This window comes from Bubalus kerabau, chromosome 11 (assembly GCF_029407905.1).
Source record: "Bubalus kerabau isolate K-KA32 ecotype Philippines breed swamp buffalo chromosome 11, PCC_UOA_SB_1v2, whole genome shotgun sequence".
NCBI classification, from domain to species: Eukaryota; Metazoa; Chordata; class Mammalia; order Artiodactyla; family Bovidae; genus Bubalus; species Bubalus kerabau.
The window spans coordinates 48,380,647-48,402,976 of record NC_073634.1 but is presented as its reverse complement, the minus strand read 5'-3'; the positions used below and the strand labels follow the sequence as shown (position 1 = coordinate 48,402,976).

General features: G+C 47.7%; 1 protein-coding gene across 1 annotated transcript in view; it reads right to left on the bottom strand.

Moving 5' to 3' along the window:
- Nucleotides 1-22,330, bottom strand: part of ST6GAL2 (ST6 beta-galactoside alpha-2,6-sialyltransferase 2) — a 54,618-nt gene that overhangs the window by 7,270 nt on the left and 25,018 nt on the right. Inside the window, exons 2-5 of the mRNA XM_055539097.1 lie at nucleotides 18,608-19,514; nucleotides 12,003-12,100; nucleotides 10,292-10,393; nucleotides 5,789-5,963 (exon numbers count right to left, since the gene is read on the bottom strand). Coding sequence (XP_055395072.1) covers nucleotides 5,789-5,963; nucleotides 10,292-10,393; nucleotides 12,003-12,100; nucleotides 18,608-19,466 — 1,234 coding nt within the window. The 5' untranslated portion in view covers nucleotides 19,467-19,514. The remainder of the gene's footprint in view (nucleotides 1-5,788; nucleotides 5,964-10,291; nucleotides 10,394-12,002; nucleotides 12,101-18,607; nucleotides 19,515-22,330) is intronic.

Sequence of the window (22,330 nt, the reverse complement as noted above, 5' to 3'; positions counted from 1 at the left end):
TTTTATGTGTGTGTGTGTGTGTTTTTTTTTTTTTTTTGCCACGTGGCATGTGGGATTGAAAGCATACCCCCTACATTGGAAGGCAAAGTCTTCATCACTGGACCACCAGGGATGTCCTATGTTACTTCTTTTTAATTAAAAAAAATATAAAGCAGAAAAAACTCAGGTTGGTGCTCTGTGATGACCGAGAACAGTGGGATGGAGAGCAGGTGGGAGGAAGAACCAACAGGGAGGGGATATGTGTATGTTGTTTTGTCCCTCAGTCGTGTCTGACTCTTTGTTACCCCATGGATTGTAGCCCACCAGGCTCCTCTGTCCATGGGCCATGGACAAGCATACTGGAGTGGGTTGCCATTTCCTTCTCCAGGGGATCTTCCTGACCCAGGGATCGAACCCAGGTCTCCTGCATTGACAGGCAGATTCTTTACCACTGAGCCACCAGGGAAGCCCAGATACACGTATCAGATCAGATCAGATCAGATCAGTCTCTCAGTCGTGTCCGACTCTTTGTGACCCCATGAATCGCAGCACGCCAGCCCTCTCTGTCCATCACCAACTTCCGGAGTTCACTCAGACTCACGTCTATCGAGTCAGTGATGCCATCCAGCCATCTCATCCTCTGTCGTCCCCTTCTCCTCTTGCGCCCAATCCCTCCCAGCATCAGAGTCTTTTCCAATGAGTCAGTTCTTCGAATCAGGTGGCCAAAGTACTGGAGTTTCAGCTTTAGCATCATTCCTTCCAAAGAAATCTCAGGGCTGATCTCCTTCAGAATGGACTGGTTGGATCTCCTTGCAGTCCAAGGGACTCTCAAGAGTCTTCTCCCAACACCACAGTTCAAAAGCATCAATTCTTCAGCGCTCAGCCTTCTTCACAGTCCAACTCTCACATCCATACATGACCACAGGAAAAACCATAGCCTTGACCAGACGGACCTTTGTTGGCAAAGTAATGTCTCTGCTTTTGAATATGCTATCTAGGTTGGTCATAACTTTTCTTCCAAGGAGTAAGCGTCTTTTAATTTCATGGCTGCAGTCACCATCTGCAGTGATTTTGGAGCCCCCCAAAATAAAGTCTGACACTGTTTCCACTGTTTCCCCATCTATTTCCCATGAAGTGATGGGACCGGATGCCATGATCTTCGTTTTCTGAATGTTGAGCTTTAAGCCAAATTTTTCACTCTCCACTTTCACTTTCATTAAGAGGCTTTTGAGTTCCTCTTAACTTTCTACCATAAGGGTGGTGTCATCTGCATATCTGAGGTTATTGATATTTCTCCCAGCAATCTTGATTCCAGCTTGTGCTTCTTCCAGCCCAGCATTTCTCATGATGTACTCTGCACAAAAGTTAAATAAGCAGAGTGACAATATACAGCCTTGACATACTCCTTTTCCTATTTGGAACCAGTCTGTTGTTCTATGTCCAGTTCTAACTGTTGCTTCCTGACCTACATACAAATTTCTCAAGAGGCAGATCAGGTGGTCTGGTATTCCCATCTCTTTCAGAATTTTCCACAGTTTATTGTGATCCACACAGTCAAAGTCTTTGGCATAGTCAATAAAGCAGAAATAGATGTTTTTCTGGAACTCTCTTGCTTTTTCCATGATCCAGCGGATGTTGGCAATTTGATCTCTGGTTCCTCTGCCTTTTCTAAAACCAGCTTGAAAAAAAAAAAAAATAAAACCAGCTTGAACATCAGGAAGTTCATGGTTCACATATTGCTGAAGCCTGGCTTGGAGAATTTTGAGCATTACTTTACTAGTGTGTGAGATAAATGCAATTGTGCAGTAGTTTGAGCATTCTTTGTCATTGCCTTTCTTTGGGATTGGAATGAAAACAGACATTTTCCAGTCCTTTGGCCACTGCTGAGTTTTCCAAATTTGCTGGCATATTGAGTGCAGCACTTTCACAGCATCATCTTTCAGGATTTGGAATAGCTCAACTGGAATTCTATCACCTCCACTAGCTTTGTTCGTAGTGATGCTTTCTAAGGTCCACTTGACTTCACATTCCAGGATGTCTGGCTCTAGGTCAGTGAGCACACCATCGTGATTATCTGGGTCGTGAAGATCTTTTTTGTACAGTTCTTCTGTGTATTCTTGCCATCTCTTCTTAAAATCTTCTGCTTCTGTTAGGTCCATACCATTTCTGTCCTTTATTGAGCCCGTCTTTGCATGAAATGTTTCTTTAGTATAGCTAAAAAAAATTCTACTCTTTTTTTAAAAATAATACATGTGCCATGCATGAGGGGTAAGCATCTCTTTGCTGCTGCTCTGGACAAGGGGATGGTACACAGAGTACATCTCTGACACACATAAGGATGTCCTTCTGTGACCCGGAAGCACAAATATGGCCTTTGGTCAGAAGTCAGGGAAAAGGCAGTAAGTTGGTACTTCCAATGTGATCAACATACCATACCCTCTCCTCAGCACTTATATACACCTGGGAATTTATCTTAAGGAAATAGTTTAAAGGGAAGAAAAGTCTGCATGTTCACGTATAGAATAAATGATAGTATGTATTAGAATTGACACGTGGATGTAGTAACAATTCATCAATATGATGGATAACATCAAATGTCTTCCATCAGAGAGGTCCCTGCCCACAAAGCACAGTGTCCAGTAGGAACTGGTTGCTCCTCCAAAAGTTCCTTTTCTTCCTGCTGTCCTTCGTAACTTTCCCTGTGGTGAAGACGGTCTCCATCCACACTGCCCAGGGCTATAGCCACTGGGAACACAGGATTTTAAGAGCCTGAAATGGGGCTCAAGCACGGAGGGAGAGATTTTCCTCCTGTTTAATCCTAATAAACTTACACTTGAGCAGCCACCGGTGCCTAAGAGCTGCCAGCCTGGACAGGACGGAGCTAGAAAATGACCACAGGTGTGAACTGGCCCCATAAAAAGGTGTTGCTATGACTCTCCTTTCTCCCAGGACCGTGAGGACATTCACAGGAGCAAGTGACTCGCCTGCAATTGGAAAGCCAGTGACATCAGAGGACTGTCGTTCAGCCCAGCCCCCACTCCTGAAATGACCCCCAACTGCAATCCCCTCATCCTGGAAAAGAAGCCACACAGGCAAGCAGTGTCCCTGAAAACTCTAAATGCTCAGCACATAGCTGTGAAAGGAAGCTGGCCACAAGTGGTAGGATTTCTTTCAACAGCAAAAACACACGGAAATGTTGTTCCCCAGCTATGACTATGTCAGAGGAAACTTTCAAACTTCATATCGGTAGTAAGTGTGTCTGAGAGCCCCCACTGTGCTCCCAAGCTCTTGCTGTGATCAGATTTCCGCCACAGGAATTCCCAGGGAGACTTGATTGGATGGCCATGTCCCATTATGCTGTCTCAGCATCATTCCATCCTGTTTCACGTTCTTCCCTAGGTCAGCAGGATTCCGTGACACCACACGAAAGACAAATCATAGTCCACCCTGGTTTTTCTGACCTATTCTAATCCCAGATGTCTGCGCCTAAGACTGACACTTTGTAGTTTGTTCCACTCATACTGGAGCTCCAGAATCCTTATTTGGTAGCTTGGATTACTGTATCTAACCTGCCATTACTTTGCCAACAAAGGTCTGTCTAGTCAAGGCTATGGTTTTTCCTGTGGTCATGTATGGATGTGAGAGTTGGACTGTGAAGAAGGCTGAGCACTGAAGAATTGATGCTTTTGTTTTTTTTTTTTTTTTTTTTTTTTTTTTGGAATTTTCATTTTCTTTATTTATTTTTTTTTTTTTAATTTTATTTTATTTTTAAACTTTACATAACTGTATTAGAATTGATGCTTTTGAACTGTGGTGTTGGAGAAGACTCTTGAGAGTCCCTTGGACTGCAAGGAGATCCAACCAGTCTATTCTGAAGGAGATCAGCCCTGGGATTTCTTTGGAAGGAATGATGCTAAAGCTGAAACTCCAGTACTTTGGCCACCTCATGTGAAGAGTTGACTCATTGGAAAAGATTCTGACGCTGGGAGGGATTGGGGGCAAGAGAAGGGGACGACAGAGGATGAGATGGCTGGATGGCATCACTGACTTGATGGACGTGAGTCTGAGTGAACTCTGGGAGTTGGTGATGGACAGGGAGGCCTGGTGTGCTGCAATTCATGGGGTTGCAAAGAGTCGGACATGACTGAGAGACTGAACTGAACTGAACTGAACCTGCCACTTGTGGTTATAATATAATTACGTATCTGTACCCTTTGCTCTGGGAATTTTGCAGTGTCTCCTAGCAGAATACCCAGAGTAATCGTTCACTCACAGAAAAAATAAAACATAACATGGACGTCCCTGGTGGCACAGTGGCTAAGAATCCACCTGCCAATGCAAGAGACACAGGTTCGATCCCTGGTCCAGGAAGATCCCACATGTCGCAGGGCAACTAAGCCCGTGTGCCACAACAAGAGAAGCCACTGGAATGAGCAGCTTGCACACCACAACTAGAAAGTATCCCCTCTTTCCACAACTAGAGAAAACCTGCACACAGCAATGAAGACCCAGCTCAGCTAAACATAAATAAATAAATATTAAAAAAAAAAAAACCTTAGAATCTGACAAAGTGCCTTGGAAACAAAGTGCATCAAAGGCATGACATAAAATGGGTGCGGGAGCTCTGCTTAAGGAAAATAACATGCAGTCATGAATTTTGTCTTGAGTTCTGCATAAAATATTTCATATTATCATAATACCTCAAAACTGCTCTAAACCCACAAGCCTCACTTTGCATGCTTCTTGGGCCTGTATTGCTGACCAACCCACGTCACTTCCATAAACATTCCTTTAGTCATGGTTACCACCTGTGCAGCCCAGTGCAGGTTGTATATTCATTAATACTAGGGTAGAGACTGCTATCAGTGTTTTATGGACAAAATTCCTATCCTGTGTTTCCACTGCAGCTTTCATATGCCAAGGGGAGCTAAGGTCTTTCTTAATATCACCCTATTCAGGTACCACCAAGACAATAACAGGACAAGAGGCTGAAACATGGGAAAAGAAATGGTTAAGACCACATTTGAGGATGAAAATCTGAGTGCAAACAATACACTAGGCCAAGTGTGATGCCCTTGTTACATGAAGTCCACTATCTTGTGGAGAGAGTGGTGCTCAGCCTGAGAATCCTGCTACTCAAAGCCCAGACCCACTGGTGACCTTGCAACCCCCAGAGGGTGGTCCAGTGGCCACGAATTCCCATCCTCGACCTGGCCCCACATCAATGTGCATGCGAGTGGTGGTGGTCCTGAGTGGCCCTGAGGTCTCCACCCCTTGAGTCTGGGGGGCCTCTGACGTCTGTGACCCACAGAGTGTCCTTGGGCTTCTGCCCTGAGAAAGCCTGCTTCCACTTCCTGTCACTGGAACACCTGCCAGGAGCCCTGAGCTTCCATCAAGAGTCCAATTACCATGAGGCCACCACCTACAGGCACATGGTCACCAGGCCAGATGAGCTGCAACCCCCCAGGCATCCCAGCAGATGGGCCCAACAGGGGGAGCAAGGTCACCCCATGGGGCAGCTGAATGCCCACAAGTGACTCCATGAGTCTGGAACAAAGGGGTCACCCAGCTGGGCCCTTCCTGACACACTCCATCAAGAGAGAAAATGAAACAGTTCATTTCAGATCTTGGAATGTTGAGGTAGTTTCTTACTCACCCGTAGAAACTGAAACAGAGTCTTTGCACTCTTTTTAGTGAATCTATCTTCCCTCTAAAGACACCCTCTAGATGCTCTTATATAGCATGGATGTACCTTCACTTAGCATGAACCTACACCTGCTGCTACTCACCCAACGTGATAGCCACATACCGATAAAGCCAGAGGACGGCGGGTTGGGCTGGATCTTCTCCTTCGTGTTCTCCTGGATGATGTCCCAAAGCTGCCAGATAAACTTGGGGTGAAGAATGTAAAATGGCTGGTTCGGGTTTCTCTGACGATGCTGAACATAAGGTGTGAACAGGTTGTAATCTGGCTTCTTGTACCACTAAAAGAAAAAAACACACAGTCAAGGCGGAGGTCCACACTGTGAAAAGGAAACCGGGCAGTGCTGGGGTTGTGGGTATTTAGAGGCTGAGGACCAGGTTGGGAGGGGGGGTTAGGATGCCCCTTCTCTAGGCACTTCTACACTGGATGAGGGGTGAGTGAGTATAGGGGCTGAGGTCCAGCATGCGGGACTGGTGATTATTCTTTAGTAAAAGGAGGGAGAAGGGCTAGAGCAGGGTCAGCAGACTTTTCTAGAAGGGGCCAGGTAGTAAAAGAGATTAGGCTTTGGGGCCATGGGGTCTCTGCTGCAACTCCTGGGCTCCACTGTATACTTACATGGAGAGCAGCCACAGATGGTACAATACGTGGCTGTGTTTCAATAAAACTTTATTTACAAAAACAGAGGCAAACAAAAAGAAGTAAAGAAAAACAAAAAAAAAAAAAAAAAAGAAGGGAAAAAAAAACAAAAACAAAAAACAGGGCCAGATGGCCCATGGCCATGGTTTCAATCACTGTATTTCAGAAATATGCTTTCCCAATCTAATCTCTAGTGCAAAAACATGTCAGCTGTTGCCTGGGGTTGGGACCAGGTCTGGGAGGTGAATGAGTGACACACAGGACTCTCTGCAATGATGGGGAGATTCTGTTCCTTCATTGTGGTGCTGAATACAGGACTGTATACATTTGCTGCTGCTGCTGCCGCTAAGTCACTTCAGTCATGTTTGACTCTGTGTGACCCCATAGATGGCAGCCCACCAGGCTCCCCCATCTCCAGGCAAGAACACTGGAGTGGGTTGCCATTTCCTTCTCTAATGCATGAAAGTGAAAAGGGAAAGTGAAGTCGCTCAGTTGTGTCCGACTCCTAGCAACCCCATAGACTGCAGCCCACTGCCCAGCAACACACACATGTACAAAGATTACACATAAATGATTGCATGAAACCTCTTCATGGAGGGGTTTGGTGGAGGGGCTTATGTAACTCAATGAAGCTATGAGCCATGCCATCATGGCCACCCAAAACCGATGGGTCATAGTAGAGACTTCTGACAAAATGTGGTCCACTAGAGAAGGGAATGGCAATCTGTCCCAGTATTCTTGCCTCAAGAATCCCATGAAGGGCATGAAAAGTCTTAAAGATAAGACATCAGAAGATGAGCTCACCCATGCACTCCATTGGGTGGCAATGAGTTGCACACAGCTTAGCGACTGAACAACAACAATTATATGAAAACATACACACTAAGGTTGATTTTTAAAAAGTCTTCAGAAGCATCTCAGGTGCCACCAAGAAGTGGGGTTTGGAGAAGGTGTGTGGGGAGGGGCTCATCAGGCTGACCACCATCCCTTCAAACAGACACCTCAGGCAAAGGTACTGGTGTTTCCGCTCAGTGGTGTCTGATACTTGTGGCCCCATGGACCGTGCCTGCCAGGTTCCTCTGTCCATGGGATTCTCCAGGCAAGAATCCTGGAGTGGGTAGCCATCCCCTCCTCCAGATCATCCCAACCCAGGGATCAAACTTGGGTTTCCTGCATTGCATGCGGATTTTTTACCTTCTGAGCCACCAAGGAAGCCTGGGCTTGCATTACGATCCTACATTAACAGTCCCTGGTTGAACGTGGTCTGTGGCTTTAAACATTTTGAGAAGAATAATTTGAACTGTGGCCCCCAAACCCCGGGGGCAGTAAGAGAGAAGCTCAAGGGTCTTTGCCACCTCCTCCAGACCCTTATGGAGCAGAAGCAGAGCCTGGCCTCCCAAGAGTGGCACAGTCACTGCCCGTGTCCATCGATCAGACAGCTCATGCCCTGAGCTGGGAAGCTTCCAAATCAGGAGGAAACCAGGCCCACAGCCAGAGACTCTCATGGGTCCAAACCAGCAAGAAAGCTGTCAGAACTTAAAACCACAGACCCTCAGACTGGAAGGAAGCTGACATGTGCAAACACCCACTTGATCCTGGTTCTCGGTAGACGGTGTGTGTGAGAATTGATTAGAGAGCTCTCTCAAAATCACAGGTGGAGGCTGGATACAGCCAGATTCCTGGGAAGGGGCTTTGGAGATGTGCAGGATAAGACTTCAGGAGATGCTGATGTGCACTCCTGGGTGAGAATAGGTGTGTGTCCAGCCTCTGTCTCAGAATGCACGGTGACAGAATGCTTCTTCCAGAGGGACAGTCCACCATGGGCAGCTCTTTTGGAAAGTTACCCCCTGGTAGGGCTGAAATCTGTTCTCATCTTCATCAGAGGAAGCTGGCATCCTCTGGGGTCACGGAGAACAAGTCCACAGCCAGTGGCACAGCTTACAGCATTGCTCATGGGGATAAAGTGCAGCCCATCTTCCTAGCCCCCTTTCAAAACAGGTAGACTGGCTTTCCACGCCAGGCTTCCCCAAAGTACAGAGGTTGTGAATGTAATTCTCTTATATATGTATTTTTTCAAATAAAGAGCTGACTCATTGGAAAAGACCCAACTCATTGGAAAAGACCCTGATGCTGGGAAAGACTGAGGGCAGGAGGAGAAGGGTGTGGCAAAGAATGAGATGGTTGGATGGCACCACTGACTCAATAGAAATGAGTCTGAGCAAACTCTGGGAAATGGTGAAGGACAGAGAAGCCTGGTGTGCCGCAGTTCATGGGGTAGCAAAGAGTTGGACATGACCTAGCGACTGAGCAACAACAACTTACTTTTGGCTGTGCTGGGTCTTTGTTGTTATGCACAGGCTTTCTCTAGTTGCTGGGAGCAGGGGCTACTCTCTAGTTGTGGTGCTCGGGCTTCTCATCCAGGTGGCTTCTCTTGTTGTGGAGCACAGGCTCTAGGTCACTTGGGCTTCAGTAGCTGCAGCACATGGGCTCAATAGCTGTGGCTCCCAGGCTCTAGAGCACAAGTTCAGTAGTTGTGGTACATGGGCTTAGTTGCTCCATGGCATGTGGGATCTTCTGGGATTAGGGATCAAACCCATGTCTTCTGCATTGGCAGGTGGATTCTTTACCCCTGAGCCACCTGGGAAGCCCACTCCCTTATATTTTGCTGGCTGGCAAGAATCTTGTTTTTTTTGCCTTTTTATACTTCTCATGGGGTTCTCAAGGCAAGAATACTGAAGTGGTTTGCCATTCCCTTCTCCAGTGGACCACATTTTGTGAGAACTCTCCACCACAACCCATCCATCTTGGGTGGCCCTACACAGCATGGCTCATAGTTTCATTGAGTTAGACAAGGCTGTGGTCCATGTGATCAGTTTGGTTAGTTGACTGTGATTCTGGTTTTCATTCTGTCTGCCCTCTGATGGAGAGGATAAGAGGCTTATGGAAGCTTCCTGATAGGAGAGAAGGTCTGAGGCGGAAACTGGGTCTTGTTCTGATGGGTGGGGCCATGTTCAGTAAATCTTTAATCCAATTTTATGTTGCTGGGTGAGGCTGTGTTCCCTCCCTGATGCTTGACCTGAGGCCAAACTATGGTGGAGGTAATGAAGATAATGGTGACCTCCTTCAAAAGATTCCATGCACGCACTGCTGAACTCAGTGCCTCAGACCCTGCAGCAGGCCACTGCTGACCCACGCCTCCCCCGGATATTCATTGGAAGGACTGATGCTGAAGCTGTAACTCTGTTACTTTGGCCACCTGGTGAGACGAACCAACTCATTGGAAAAGACCCTGATGCTGGGAAAGATCGAAGGCGGGAGGAGAAGGGGACGACAGAGGATGAGATGGTTGGATGGCATCACAGATGCGATGGACATGAGTTTGAGTAGGCTCTGGGAGTTGGTGATGGACAGGGAAGCCTGCGTGCCCTAGGGGTCACAAAGGCAGGACTGAGTAACTGAACTGAACTGAATAATCTTGTTTATCCTCTATAAGATTAAGAAGGTTTGGAGGCAGAAGCCAAAGAGCTGCACACTCAGGAAAAACCTGTGACAGGCTCCATTTCAATGAGTTGTGGAGTCACAAAACTTAGCCTGTCCCACCAAGAACCTCCCATTTATTTCAAAATATCTTTTAAAAAATGGGAAGGTGATGTAATCATCCTACAATGGAAAAACCCAGCATGTAAGCAGTCCAATTTCCGGTATGACTAGGACTTTCCTAGCATCTAGATGTTGTACGTTTTGTTTTTTTAAGTCCTCCAGAACAAAAACACTTTATCGTCAGAGGGTTGATGCTCACCATGGAGCTACTGCAACTGGGAGTCAAACAGTATGAGCATATGTGAATTTAATTAGCGCCTATGATCAGTTTCATTCCGCCTGTCCAAGTTCAGTCCCTGACTTCTTCCTGTTATGTATCAGTCAAAGGCATCGTCTGACCTGCAAGGGTCAAGGCACCAAGGAAATACTCACCAGGTTAAGATTTGCAGAATAAGGAGCTGGGTCCCAGGCCACCAAGATGACATCTTTATACAATGCACTGTCCATGAAGTGATAGCTGGGGTTGGTTAGAATCTGCAAATATATACAAAAATCACTGCAAAGCAAGGGCTTAGGTCTTCAGAATTACTATTTTTTAAAAGGTGAAAACTTGTTTTTTATAATCTCATTTATTTTTGGCTGTGCTGGGTCTTGGTTGTTGTGCAGGCTTTTCTCTAGTTGTGTTGTGCAGGCTTCTCAGTGCGGTGGCTTCTTTTGTTGCAGAGTACAGGCTCTAGGGCATGCAGGCTTCAGTAGTTGCGGCACTTGGGCTCAGTAACTGCAGTTCCCAGGCTCTAGAGCACAGGCTCAGTAGTTGTGGTGCACGGGCTTAGTTGCTCTGCAGGATGTGGGATCTTCCTGGACCAGGGATTGAACCTGTGTCTCCTGCATTGGCAGGTGGATTCTTTACCACTGAGTCACCACAGAAGCCCAAGAAGTGAAAATTTAAAAGAGGAATTGGAAAAAAATGTTCCTCAGATTTTCTGGGGGAGGGAGAGAGGCAGGCTTTACATACTAGAAATTTAGAAAATATCTGGAGAAAGGAGGGGGGAGCAGTTTCCTTTTTAAAGAAAAGAGCCCTCAATGGACCCATCTAAAGATACCAGCTCTGGATTGAATCCCCTGGTTGCTTGGCTACCCCAAAAGCCTCTTCCTCAGTGGCTTTCACAGGTCATTGAGGGCGAGCTGCAGACTTAGAAGAACCAGAATCTTCAGGTGCCTCCCTGAGACAAACAGCCTCAGGACAAATGGAGCCCAGAGATCTGGAGACTGGGGCCCTCTCTGGCCCTGGGTGAGTCCTTCAATTTCATCTGCCCATCACCTTTTTAAAACTAGAGTTTGGTGGTGGGGTGGGGAGGGAGGAATGATGCATTGATTTGTCTCAGTTTTAAGACACTCTTCTTCACATCTTAGTATTTCTGAAGTTAGGGTGTATCTCACAGTGACAGGTGTCTTAATTTGCTGGAGCTTATCTTCTCCTCTTTGAAAAGCTGTCGTCAGACAGAAGAGGAATCTTCAATCAGTGGCGTCTCTGCATTCAGGAAGCAGGGCCTGACTCTCACCTCTCTCTCAGGCTGCGAGCCCAGGGCCTGATGCAGAACGCACACCTTTTGTTCGGTAAGAAACTCACTATAAATTTCTCATCACTCCATTTTTTACATACAGTTTGAAATGCTAGAAATTGTTGTGGTTTGTTCTGAGAATAATTTTGTTATGAATTTTGGAAAACATTCTTCTTAAGAACACACAAAAAAGAATCTTCCTTTTTAAAATTTTCAAATGACAATGACAAAGTGAAATTTCTGAGGTGTTCTGCTGCCTCTTGAATTCTGTATCTTTGTCTTTCTGCCCTCCACCCCAGATTTATTCTGTTTAACTTCCTTTTTCACAGTTCTCAGAACTCAGTGTGCTACCTATATATATTTCTACCTCGAGTCTGATTTTTCCTTTTGATCTTATTTACTTTTTTTCCCTCTTCACAGCACACATGAATTCCCATGTCTCTGCATTTTTTCTCAGTAATTTTTTATTATTACAAAACCCTGAGATCATGGTCATTGAGAGCTGGGTGATTTCTCTTCATTCATCCAGTTAAGCTATTTACTTGTAAAACATACATCCATGAAAAGTCTACCCAGCTTACCTGGGAATTAATGATGCGGATGGTGGTTTTATTTCCGACATCTTTCTCGTAGCCACGTGTAGGAGCAGAGTTAAACCTCAAAACCGCATCATGCGAATCTGAGGGACACATGTGACAAAATGACTTTTTTTTTGCCTCTGCATAAAAATCAGCATTATCTAGAAAAATATCTTAAAGGAAATATTTCAATACCTGAAACTGGACCCCAGTAAAGTTCAGACACTCCTCCCCCCTCTCCACACACATTGTTCGGTATACTGTTTATTTAGAATGAGATCCTGGCTGGGGGCAAATAAACATGAAACCATATCAATCCATTACAAGTGGTCCTACAGCATCTAAGTTATATTTAGATGCTTGGTATGCATTCATAGTCTTTAAGGACATGCTTTACGTGTGCAGGAAATGTCAAGATGTGTGTGTATATCTAGACTGCTCTGTGGAGTCTCATGTGTTCCCTAGAAACAGGGCTGAAACCACAGTTAATCAGCAATAGGAAATTTCTATGGGTTTTCTCCAGTTTCAAAACAGTATGGAGGTTCTTTAAAAAACTAAAGCCAGAGCTACCATATGACCCAGCAGTCTCACTCCTGGGCATATGTCAGAGAAAACTCTAATTTGAAAAGATACGTGCACCCCAGTGTTCACAGAAGCACTGTTTACAACAGCCAAGACACAGAAGCAATCTGAGTGCCCACCAACAGATGAACAGAGAACGATGTGGTACATCTATACAATGGAATGCTACTCAGCCATAAAAAAGAATGAAAAATGACATTTGCAGCAACACGGATGGACTGAGAGATCATACCAAGTGAAGTAAGTCAGACATAAAAAGACAAATCTATGATATTTTTATGTGGAATCTTAAAAAATGATGACAAATGAACTTATTCATAAAACACAAACAGACTCACAGACATGGAAAACAAGCTTATGGTTACCAAAGCGAAAATGAGTAGGGAAGGGACAATTAGGAGTTTGAGATTAACAGACAGACAGCACTATATATAAAATAGATAACCAATAAGGACCTACTGCATAGCACAGGGAACCATACTCAATATCTTGTAATAACCTATAATGGAAACGACTCTGAAAAAGAATATATGTATGTATAACGGAATCACTCTGATGTACACCAGGAACTAACACAAAATTGTACATCAACTATATTTCAAGTTTTAAAAAAATGATTCACCCATATATAGTTTTTAACACTGTATAAGGGTCATTTGGAAACTATCAGCTCATTAAGTCATGCAGATCTTTCAAATATCTATGCATTTCATTATAAGGTATCAAATATCATATATATCACCATGGATACCATCACTTTTTAAGTTTGGGAAGCTTCAAAGCTCATGGTTGAAAGCTTTGTCACGGGCAATGAATACTGTTGGTTATGTTCCTAAAAGTGACGGGCTTACTTACTTCCTTTTTGAGAAAATACCTGCCAAATGTCCAAGTCTAAATTAAGTATATCTGTCTATCAGTCATCTGTCTCAAGTATAACTGTGTTATGTGATAAAAAGTGCTCGTTCCACTCACAGCTCAATCACAAGAGTGCTTTTCCACTGGGGGCTGGTTTGCAGAAATGCTTTCATTGTTATTTCCCATTTGGTCTTAAAAACACATGTACTTCAAAGACTGAAATATAATAAAACCAATCATTTTTACTGCTTAATCAAGGGCATCCATATTTGGAACTGGCACCCTTTCCTGTTACTGTTAAGCTTGGCAGCAAAGCATTCCATGAAGGCTAGTACCATTGGGTACCACTGCTTTCATCTGTTTTATCCACTGCTGCTCCTGCATCATCCTATTCAACTGCCAACAGCCAAAAGGACCTGTGAGTACTATAATGGAAATAGTTTTCACCTTGTGAACCCCTGAAAGGGTCTCGGGGACTCCAAGTGCAAGGTCACACACTCTATGAACTGCTGACCTGGGGCAAAAGTTGGGTGGCCTCCAGGCACTGAGAGGTAATCAGGGTGGGCACCAGGGCCAGAGGTAGGATGCTAGCACTCCTGGACCAGTTCTCTCTCTAATCCAAGCCCCCTCAACACAGCCTCCATCTAGAGGTAAGGTGAACAAACTGAGGAGGCCAGGCAGTGGGTGCATTTCTAACGGATTATGTAGAAACTTCAAATTAATCGATCACTGCAGCAAATGCCCCAGTTTTTAAAAGCTGGTGTTCTACACTGAAAGTGTTAGTTGCTCAGTCATGTCTGACTCTTTGCAATCCTATGGACTGTAACCCACCAGGCTTCTCTGTCCATGGGATTCTCCAGGCAAGAATACTGGAGTGGGTAGCCATTTCCTTCTCCAGGGGATTTTTCCCAACCCAGAGATCAAACTCTGGTATCTTGTACTGCAGGTGGATTCTTTACCATCTAAGCCACCAGGGAAACCCTGTTCTACACTGAGGTGTGTTTTAAGCCTCAGAAGGACTTGACAAGGCACAGGGCACAGAAACGTAATCTAGCTTCACTCTTCTGGAAGTGGCATGAGTTTGAAGAGTTAAGAGGTCAATTTCGTGGAGGACATAGAGAGACAGGGACAGAGACTGAACCTCCTCCAGCTGTCAGGGAGCAGAAGGGACCAAGATGGGAGGGGGAGTGTGCAGAGCACGAGCTGTGAGAGTCCATCAGGTGGATCTTGCCTGGCTGTGCCTCTCCCAGATAATCGCCTTAAAAACTGAACTGTCCATTCACATTTAGAGGGAGAGGAACGGATCAGACAGGAGACAGGAGAAGAGAACAGAGTCAGTCATTTCTGGAGGACACATTTCCAGGCAAGAGCCACTTCGCGTTGACCTTGAGAACAGAGCCAGGCTCAGCGCATCACTGAGGAAGATGAAAACCCTGCAGGGAGCAGCCGGACAGAAGGCGCAGCAGCATGAAATCCAGACCCAGCCCCAGTCGCTGCATTCCCAGAGCCCACAACCCTTCCTGAGGGCAGGAATCTGTAGAGGGAGCCCACGCCCCAGTCTCTGGGGAACAGCCTGCCAAGAAGACAGTTCTTCTTCCTCCCAAACCTGCCACTCAGGTCTTTCTCACCTCATTGTGACTTTCACAATGTGCTCGCTCCAATCTTGGCTCTGGATCAATCTTTCCCTAATGAGACCCTGATCCATCACTCCTCCACTTTAAGATTTCAGAGCTCTGCACCAGGAAGCCAGGGATGGAGTCGGAGTTTCTGAGACCCAGACTGGAGTTCAAACCCGGCTCCACCCTCTGTGTCTCTAGGTGCATTGGTTTCCTTTATCTACAAAATGGGAATTATCTTGTCTGTCACTTGGCATCACAAGGCTGGTTAACACATAAAAGCATGGAGGATGGGAACTTCTCTGCAGTAACAGGGAAGACCCTATACATTGCTGTTGTTCAGTCACTAAGTTGTGTCCAACTCTTTGTAGCCCCATGGACTGCAGCTCTCCAGGCTTCCCTGTCCTTCACTATCTCTCAGAGTTTGCTCAGACTCATATCCATTAACCAGATGATGCCATCCAGCTATATGTGGTACCTACTATTATGATCATTATGTGAAGTCTAACTTCTGGAGAATGACATATGAGAGCATGGGGCTGACCTGCCACTGGTCCAGCTTATCTATTGGCTCTCCACCCCCAGCCCCTTGTGCTCTCCCACACCAAACTGTTTTTCTCATCCACCTGCTCTGCTGGCCTTCAGCCTGGATTTACCTCCTTAGACATCAACCCTCAAGGGGTGGCCAGATTCCAAGTTCATTTCTTCCCTGTCTACGTGTCTCTCTGTCCTAATTGCGATACCAGAAGTGTCTCTTTATAGTCTGTCTTTCCCACCAGACAGCAGAAGATTTGAGGGTTAGGGCTGTGCCTCATCCATCTTTCCATCACTAGTGGTGAGCACAGTGGCTGGTGAAGAGTTGGGGACCATGGTTGTTGAATGACTATATGACTGCTCTCTTGCTTTTTTAAGCAATGGTAATAGGATGCCAAATTTCAAGTTCACCCAGGAAGACATCCCCTCCCTGCAAGGCTTCTCTCCATCCTCCCATTTCCCACATGCTGGCCGGAATCTGAGTTTCAAGGAACAGACTTGATCTCGCATTCCAGGCGATGCCTGTTAGCTTAGGGCAGACGTGTCTTGTCTAGAGCGTGCTTCCCCAGGATGGCTGCTAGTGAGCTCACAAATAATTATTATTTACAGAACAGGTGAAAAAAGATCATCTCACGACTCTAGCAATGAGTGTTCCATGTTTCCAAAACAGTTCAGTTTGCTTTTCAGTAACATATTCAAAGTGGAGGTGTTTACAGCTGCTACACTGTTCTCAAAAACAATGACAAGGTAGCCTCAGTGCAACAGAATTGGGGAAACACCGTGGCGCCGCAGCAGCCAGAAGAGGGAGCTGCTGAGGCAACCCTGAGGCATCCCTGGATCCCTTGGGGAGGGGGCCCAGGGAGATTTTCTAGCTCTGCCCTCATAAGACCAGAACCTCCTGCAAGTCTTCTGATCTTCACTTAGCCAATTCACAAGTACAATAGATGCTTAGGGGTTAAGATGAGTTTAGTTAAACAGTACAGCATGGCTCAGATGGTAGAGAATCTGCCTGCAATGAGGGAGACGCGGGTTCAATCCCTGGGTCAGGAAGCTCCCCTGGATAAGAGAACGGTTATCCACTCTTATATTCTTGCCTGGCGAATTCCATGGACAAGGAAGCCTGGTGGGCTACAGTCCGTGGGGTTGCAGAGAGTCAGACAGTATGAGCCACTAACACACAGCATGCCCAATTCCAAGCTTCCTGAAGAAACTGGCTCTGTGACTTTGTTCTCATCAAGAGAGGAGCTAACAACCGTGTATTGATAAGTGTGTGTACATTCAGTTCATGTCAGCACTGGGCATCATGAGTGCCGATGCTGAGATGCCAGCTTATGAAAATGAAAGGCTTCTTTCTTGTCTTTACAAATGGAATTGTGCTATATTATATACTCTTAAAAAGGCAGATACCAAACTGGATTCAAAGGAAATGAAGCAAAACAATAGAGAATTTTAAACAATTTCCAAGTGTTGGTTCTTCACGTACCTTTCTATGATTCTAAACATGAACCTTTGTGTGAGCGCAGATGCTGTCAATTAAATCTGGTTTCCAGAAACTAAGAAAGATATAACTGACACATCGTGTTCCCCAGAAACATGGAATTCCCAGTGCCATTCACACTCTCTTCTGAATTCTGAACAGAAAAGAATTTATAAGACTCTGGTCAAATAGAAGACAATTTACAAGACTCTGGTTGGGGATATTTGCACCCGAATAAAAAGTGAGGGAATTCTGCCTGATGGATGAAAGCAATGCAAACACACAGGTAGGAGGCAGTGGGGCTTAAAACAAAGCAAAAATAAAAAAAACCAAGAGCAAGTCGGCGCCTGCTTTAAAGCATGCTGGTTAAATTCCTCCTTCCGTGATTAATCATGTCCTGGGAACCAGAGGGAAGTGTGGCTTTACTTCACCCCAGGGGCCCCTGAGCCAGAGCTCCGTCCTAATTGGAAGCAGCCGCTCTGCTCAGCTCTGGCAGCAAGTTTCTGTGACACTCGGACAACGTGATTATGAGCCTGCTTAATGTCAGCACAGGGACACTGGGGCTCCAGGCTGCAAGCCCAGGCCTGAGCTTTGTTTTTTTTTAACTTGTTAAAAATTTCAGATTCAGCTTCATTGCCGAGACCCTGTGGGAGTGGGTCTGGGCTGTGCAGCCTGGTGATGGGGCATCAGCCACTCCTAGAGGACATGGAAAATGCCCAGGCCCCAGAGATGGCGATGACTCCTTTCTGTCCAGTGGGCAGTGACCCCTGCAGATTGCGTCCAGGGGGGCTGAGCTAACACCGTCCACCGTGAGGAGTTACAGGGGCGTGGTTTTACATCTGGCCTCGAGGCCAAGGCTGCGTCCAGTAGGCACTTGATTTCTTGGCACCTGGTACAGAAACCTGCCCAGAGGAGGGGCCGCGTGTCTGCCTAAGGAGTGGAGGAGCTACCGGATCACTGGTGCTGCAGCTGGCTGGGCTGGTCACTGGGGGTGTCGAGGGCCTGAAACTAGACTGCAGTTTCTTGAGAAGGGTAACTGCATCTAGATGTGGGAACCCTCCTCAGTTGCCTGCCGCCAGCATGCCCCACAAATTTGGGGCTCCAGGCTGCAACAACAACCCTTACATGCATTTCCAGACAGCCTATCTGCCTGTCCAGTGGCCTTCAGGTTTCCCAGTTCCCACAAGGGCAGGGAGGAGGCCTTAAAATTAACCTTTCTCTCTACAGCAATGCAGGAGACACAGGAGATGCAGGTTCGATCCCTGGAGAAGAGAATGACTACCCATTCCAGTATTCCAGTAAGAATACCTATTCCAGTATTCTTGCTTGGCGAATCCCATGGACAGAGGAGCCTGGTGGCCTGCAGTCCATGGGGTCGGAAAGAGTCGGATATGACTTAGCGAGTAAACAACAATAAAAGGAGACCTCTGCTGGATCCACCTGGGTTCATTTGGTCCCAGGGAAAGAAGACCCAAGACTCTCCAGAAACACAGTGTCAGACTGGCCGCCCTGGGGGTGGGGGTCGGGTGGCCTCGGGGACCCACCTATCTCCTCGCCCAGAGATGAGTTGAGGATGGCGCCTGCCGACGTGACCACGGCGCAGGTCCGGAGCCCGCGCGGGAGCAGCCGGCTGAGTGGCACCGGAGGGACCAGTGCGCGCCAGCCGAGTGCCGAGAAGGGCGGCTCAGTGCCGTCCAGGGTGCGCACCTGCACGCGGCCCCGCAACGCGCACAGAAGCTCTGTGCGGCTCCGCCCGGATGCGCGGCGCCCTCGGAAGCGCACGCCGTGCTTGTTGGCGCGCAGGTAGGCACCCATGGCCTTCTGCAGACGCGGGTGCAGCATGCGCGCCGACGCGTCGCCCTTCCAGAGCCGTCGCAGCAGGGCCCGGGACATGGACGAGTACAGCCGCTCCCCGTCCTCGCCCCGCGCGCTCAGGCTTTGCCTCCGTGGCCCTCGCTTTGCCCGCCGTCCGGGGGCTGCGCGTGGCGGCCGAGCCCCCTCCGGGCCTGGGTCCCCAGGGGAGAGGCGCCCCGACGTGCCCGGAGCGGAGTCCTCCGGGGGAAAAGCGCTTAGGGACGTTCTCCCTGTCTGGGCCGAAAGAAACTCTTGTTCACGTTTAAAGCCATCTCCGGCCCATGTCCGCAGGGGGCCGGATGGGAGTCCCCGGGGAGACCCCCGCCGCGAGTCCGCGCCCTCGGGCAGGCCCTCTGAGGCCCCCATGATGGCCCGCTGCCTCCCTTGTGCGGGCAGCAGCCTCCGAGTCTCCAGGAAGGAGAAGGAGCTGGGCGCGGGCTTGGCTGGGCTGCTGTCGGTGAAGTAGAGGAAGATCACCACAAAGAGGAGCCCCCACGCAAACACCCCGCAGAGCATTCCTTGTCTCCATTGCTTCAGGTGCGGTTTCATGGCAGGTCCACAGGGTCAGCGCTTGTGTCCTGAGGTGGCGACCTGGACCTGAAAACAGAGGGTGTCACAGTGAGCCACGCATGAAAGCGCTGGGGACAGTCCATCCTAGAGGGTCTCTTGGGGCGGTTGGAAGGAGCATCAGAAACCAGGATGGCCTGGAGCTCCGGCTAAATTCAGCGCTCATATGCCCCCCACTCTGGATGCCTACAGAACAAGAAGTCACATCCCCTCAACCCAGGGTCTTGGGAGAAGGGAGGTGAGCTCGGTGTACCATGAACTACCCAAGGCACCTTGGTGATGTGTCTGCCTGCCCACCACCACGACTGCTTAATTCTCCCCCCTGCCCCCCTTCCCCGACCCCTCCCCACAGCTGGTTCCAGATTTCAGTTTAGTGAAGCTGGCAGCAGGGCTCAGTCCGGGTCGCCCTCTCTCGTCAGAACACTGGCTCAGTGCTCAGATCCTGTACAACAAAGGGCCAAGTGCTTCTAAGGGAAGCTTCCCCACAGTGCCCCGATGGTCCCTAGTAAGTGATGGCCCAGCCACTGAGGCTGCAGGGGAAGGTTATGTTAGGGTGTCTGTGGACCTCAAAACACCCCCAGATGTTCACCCTCACCACCAGCCTCTGATAGAGTAAAATGGACAAATGTCGAAATTTTAAATAAGGGAGCAGATGAGGAGATGGGAGCAGATGAGGTTTTCATGCGAGGGCAAGGGGTTTACTTAGATAAGAACTGAAACCAAGTGCGCGATCCCTAGGTCAGTGTGATCACCTGAGGAAGCTACACAGAGTCTCTTGTGGAAAAAATGATGTGCTAGGGTGAGAAACCCACACGCCTTATGGCCCTGTAGCTGATTACAGATAGACATGGGTCCTTTGCTCTCTTCCCATGGAGAGGTGGGTCTGGGTCCCTCCCATTTGAGCAGGGGGAGTGCTCTGACCAGTTACCAGGCTCAGGTCCAGCAGCTTCCATGTCCTGCCTTTAAAATGCTCACGAGGGAGGAAATAATCACCAGCAGAAGCAGACATCTCTCCATGGACTGAGAGATGCCCAGCTGAGCCCTGGGTGTCCAGTTGTCCCAGCCCACTACCATCCTGGACTTCAGCCCAGTGGAACGTTCAGATGATTCTAGTTCTGTCCAGCCTCTGGCAGCAGCTGCATGTAAGACCCCAAGCGGGAACCCAGTGGAGCCAGTTAACCCTCAGAACCAGGTATGATAAAGACACTGGTTTAAAGTGATAGAAGTTGCTCTTCTGAGCCACAGGTCTGCAGCTGATTCGTTACATCAGAAACGATCATTGGAACAGGCTCTGCTAGAAAAGCCAGATGAGAAGTTCCCCAGATGCCTTAACAGTCATGCACCCTTGAGACAAGTCCAGCCTCTCAGAGGGATTATGTGAAGAGCAACATTCACTGAAGTGTTTTTTAAGTTGTGGCTTCTTAAAAGCTGCTGTCTGCTTGACACATCAAAGCAAGGCTGTAGATTTCCTTCGCAGCCACACATCAAACCCACACACAGAGCATGGTCTCACCAAGCCAGACACACTCATGCCAGCGAACAAATGTACAAGAAATAGTGCCAGCAGTTAACTTGCTCTCTCTCAGACTCTGTGCTCACTTAACATGTTTCCTTTGTTATCTTATTTGGTCTTCCCAGCACCTAGTCAGGCTTCCCAGGTGGCACTAGTGGTAAAGAATCCACCTGCCAATGAAGGAGACATAAGAGATGCAGGTTCAATCCCTGGGTTGGGAAGAGCCCCTGGAGGAGGAAATGGCAGCCCACTCCAGTATTCTTGCCTGGAAAATTCCATGGACAGAAGAGGCTGGGGGGCTACAGTCCATGGGGTTGCACAGAGTTGGACATGACTGAAGCAACTTAGCACAGTGCCTAGTAAGTAGGAAACACTGCTATGTCCATTTTATAGAGGAGGGGGTTGAAGCCCGGAGAGGTTAAGTAACTTGCCCAAAGCCACAGAGATAGCACGCAGTAGACAACACCAAAAAAGCCACCTGCTTACACTTTTAATGCTAAATTCTGACTCCATCTGATGGTACCAGATGAGGCTGTCTATTCTAAATACGCCAAACTGTGGGACTCTGAATACACATTTTCATTCCTGACTGTCTCGGCAATGTCCTGGTACTGGAAAAGCTCTCAGGGCTCACCACCAAGTTCTGTCCATAACTCGTGAGGGACAGCCAACGAGCAGCGTCCCCAGACAGACACTGCCTGGGGACCACACTGAGCAGAAACTGCTAAATGATCTTCCAAAACCTGTCCACTCAGGAGCCCGTGCTTCAAACTGTGATGCCCCAGACTGATGATCGAAAAGCTGTTTCCAGGATCTCAACATTTCTATTAGCAATCACAAAATTACCCTTAATAACAGTTATTCTGTGTTTCCTCCAGCTGAGCTCCATGCCGCATTGCTCTGACACCAACCACCGCAGCTAGCAGGGCCCCCACGGGGAAAAGACTCAGTCCCACGCGATGGCCCCACTTGAGACACCAGCCTGGAGTGGGCTCCCCAGGCCACTTGCACTTCTGGCAGTTTGGCTACTGATCTGGGGGCTCCCTTAAGTTTGAAGATTTGCTAAAGAGACCGGCAGAACTCAGGAAAGCACTAATATTAATATACACCAGTGATCACAGTCTCTGGGAAAGGGATACACAGAGTTTGAGGGCTGGGTGGGGGTAGTCCCAAGGGCAGAGGTTCCAGGCTCTCTATACCTGGGGTCTAGGAATGTCACATGAGGGACATGAATGTGTTGACCAATCACAAAGCTCCACTGAGCCCTGACCCAAGTTTAGTTGGGGTTTCACTAGGTGGACATCACTGACTGAATACTTGGCTGTGTGACTGA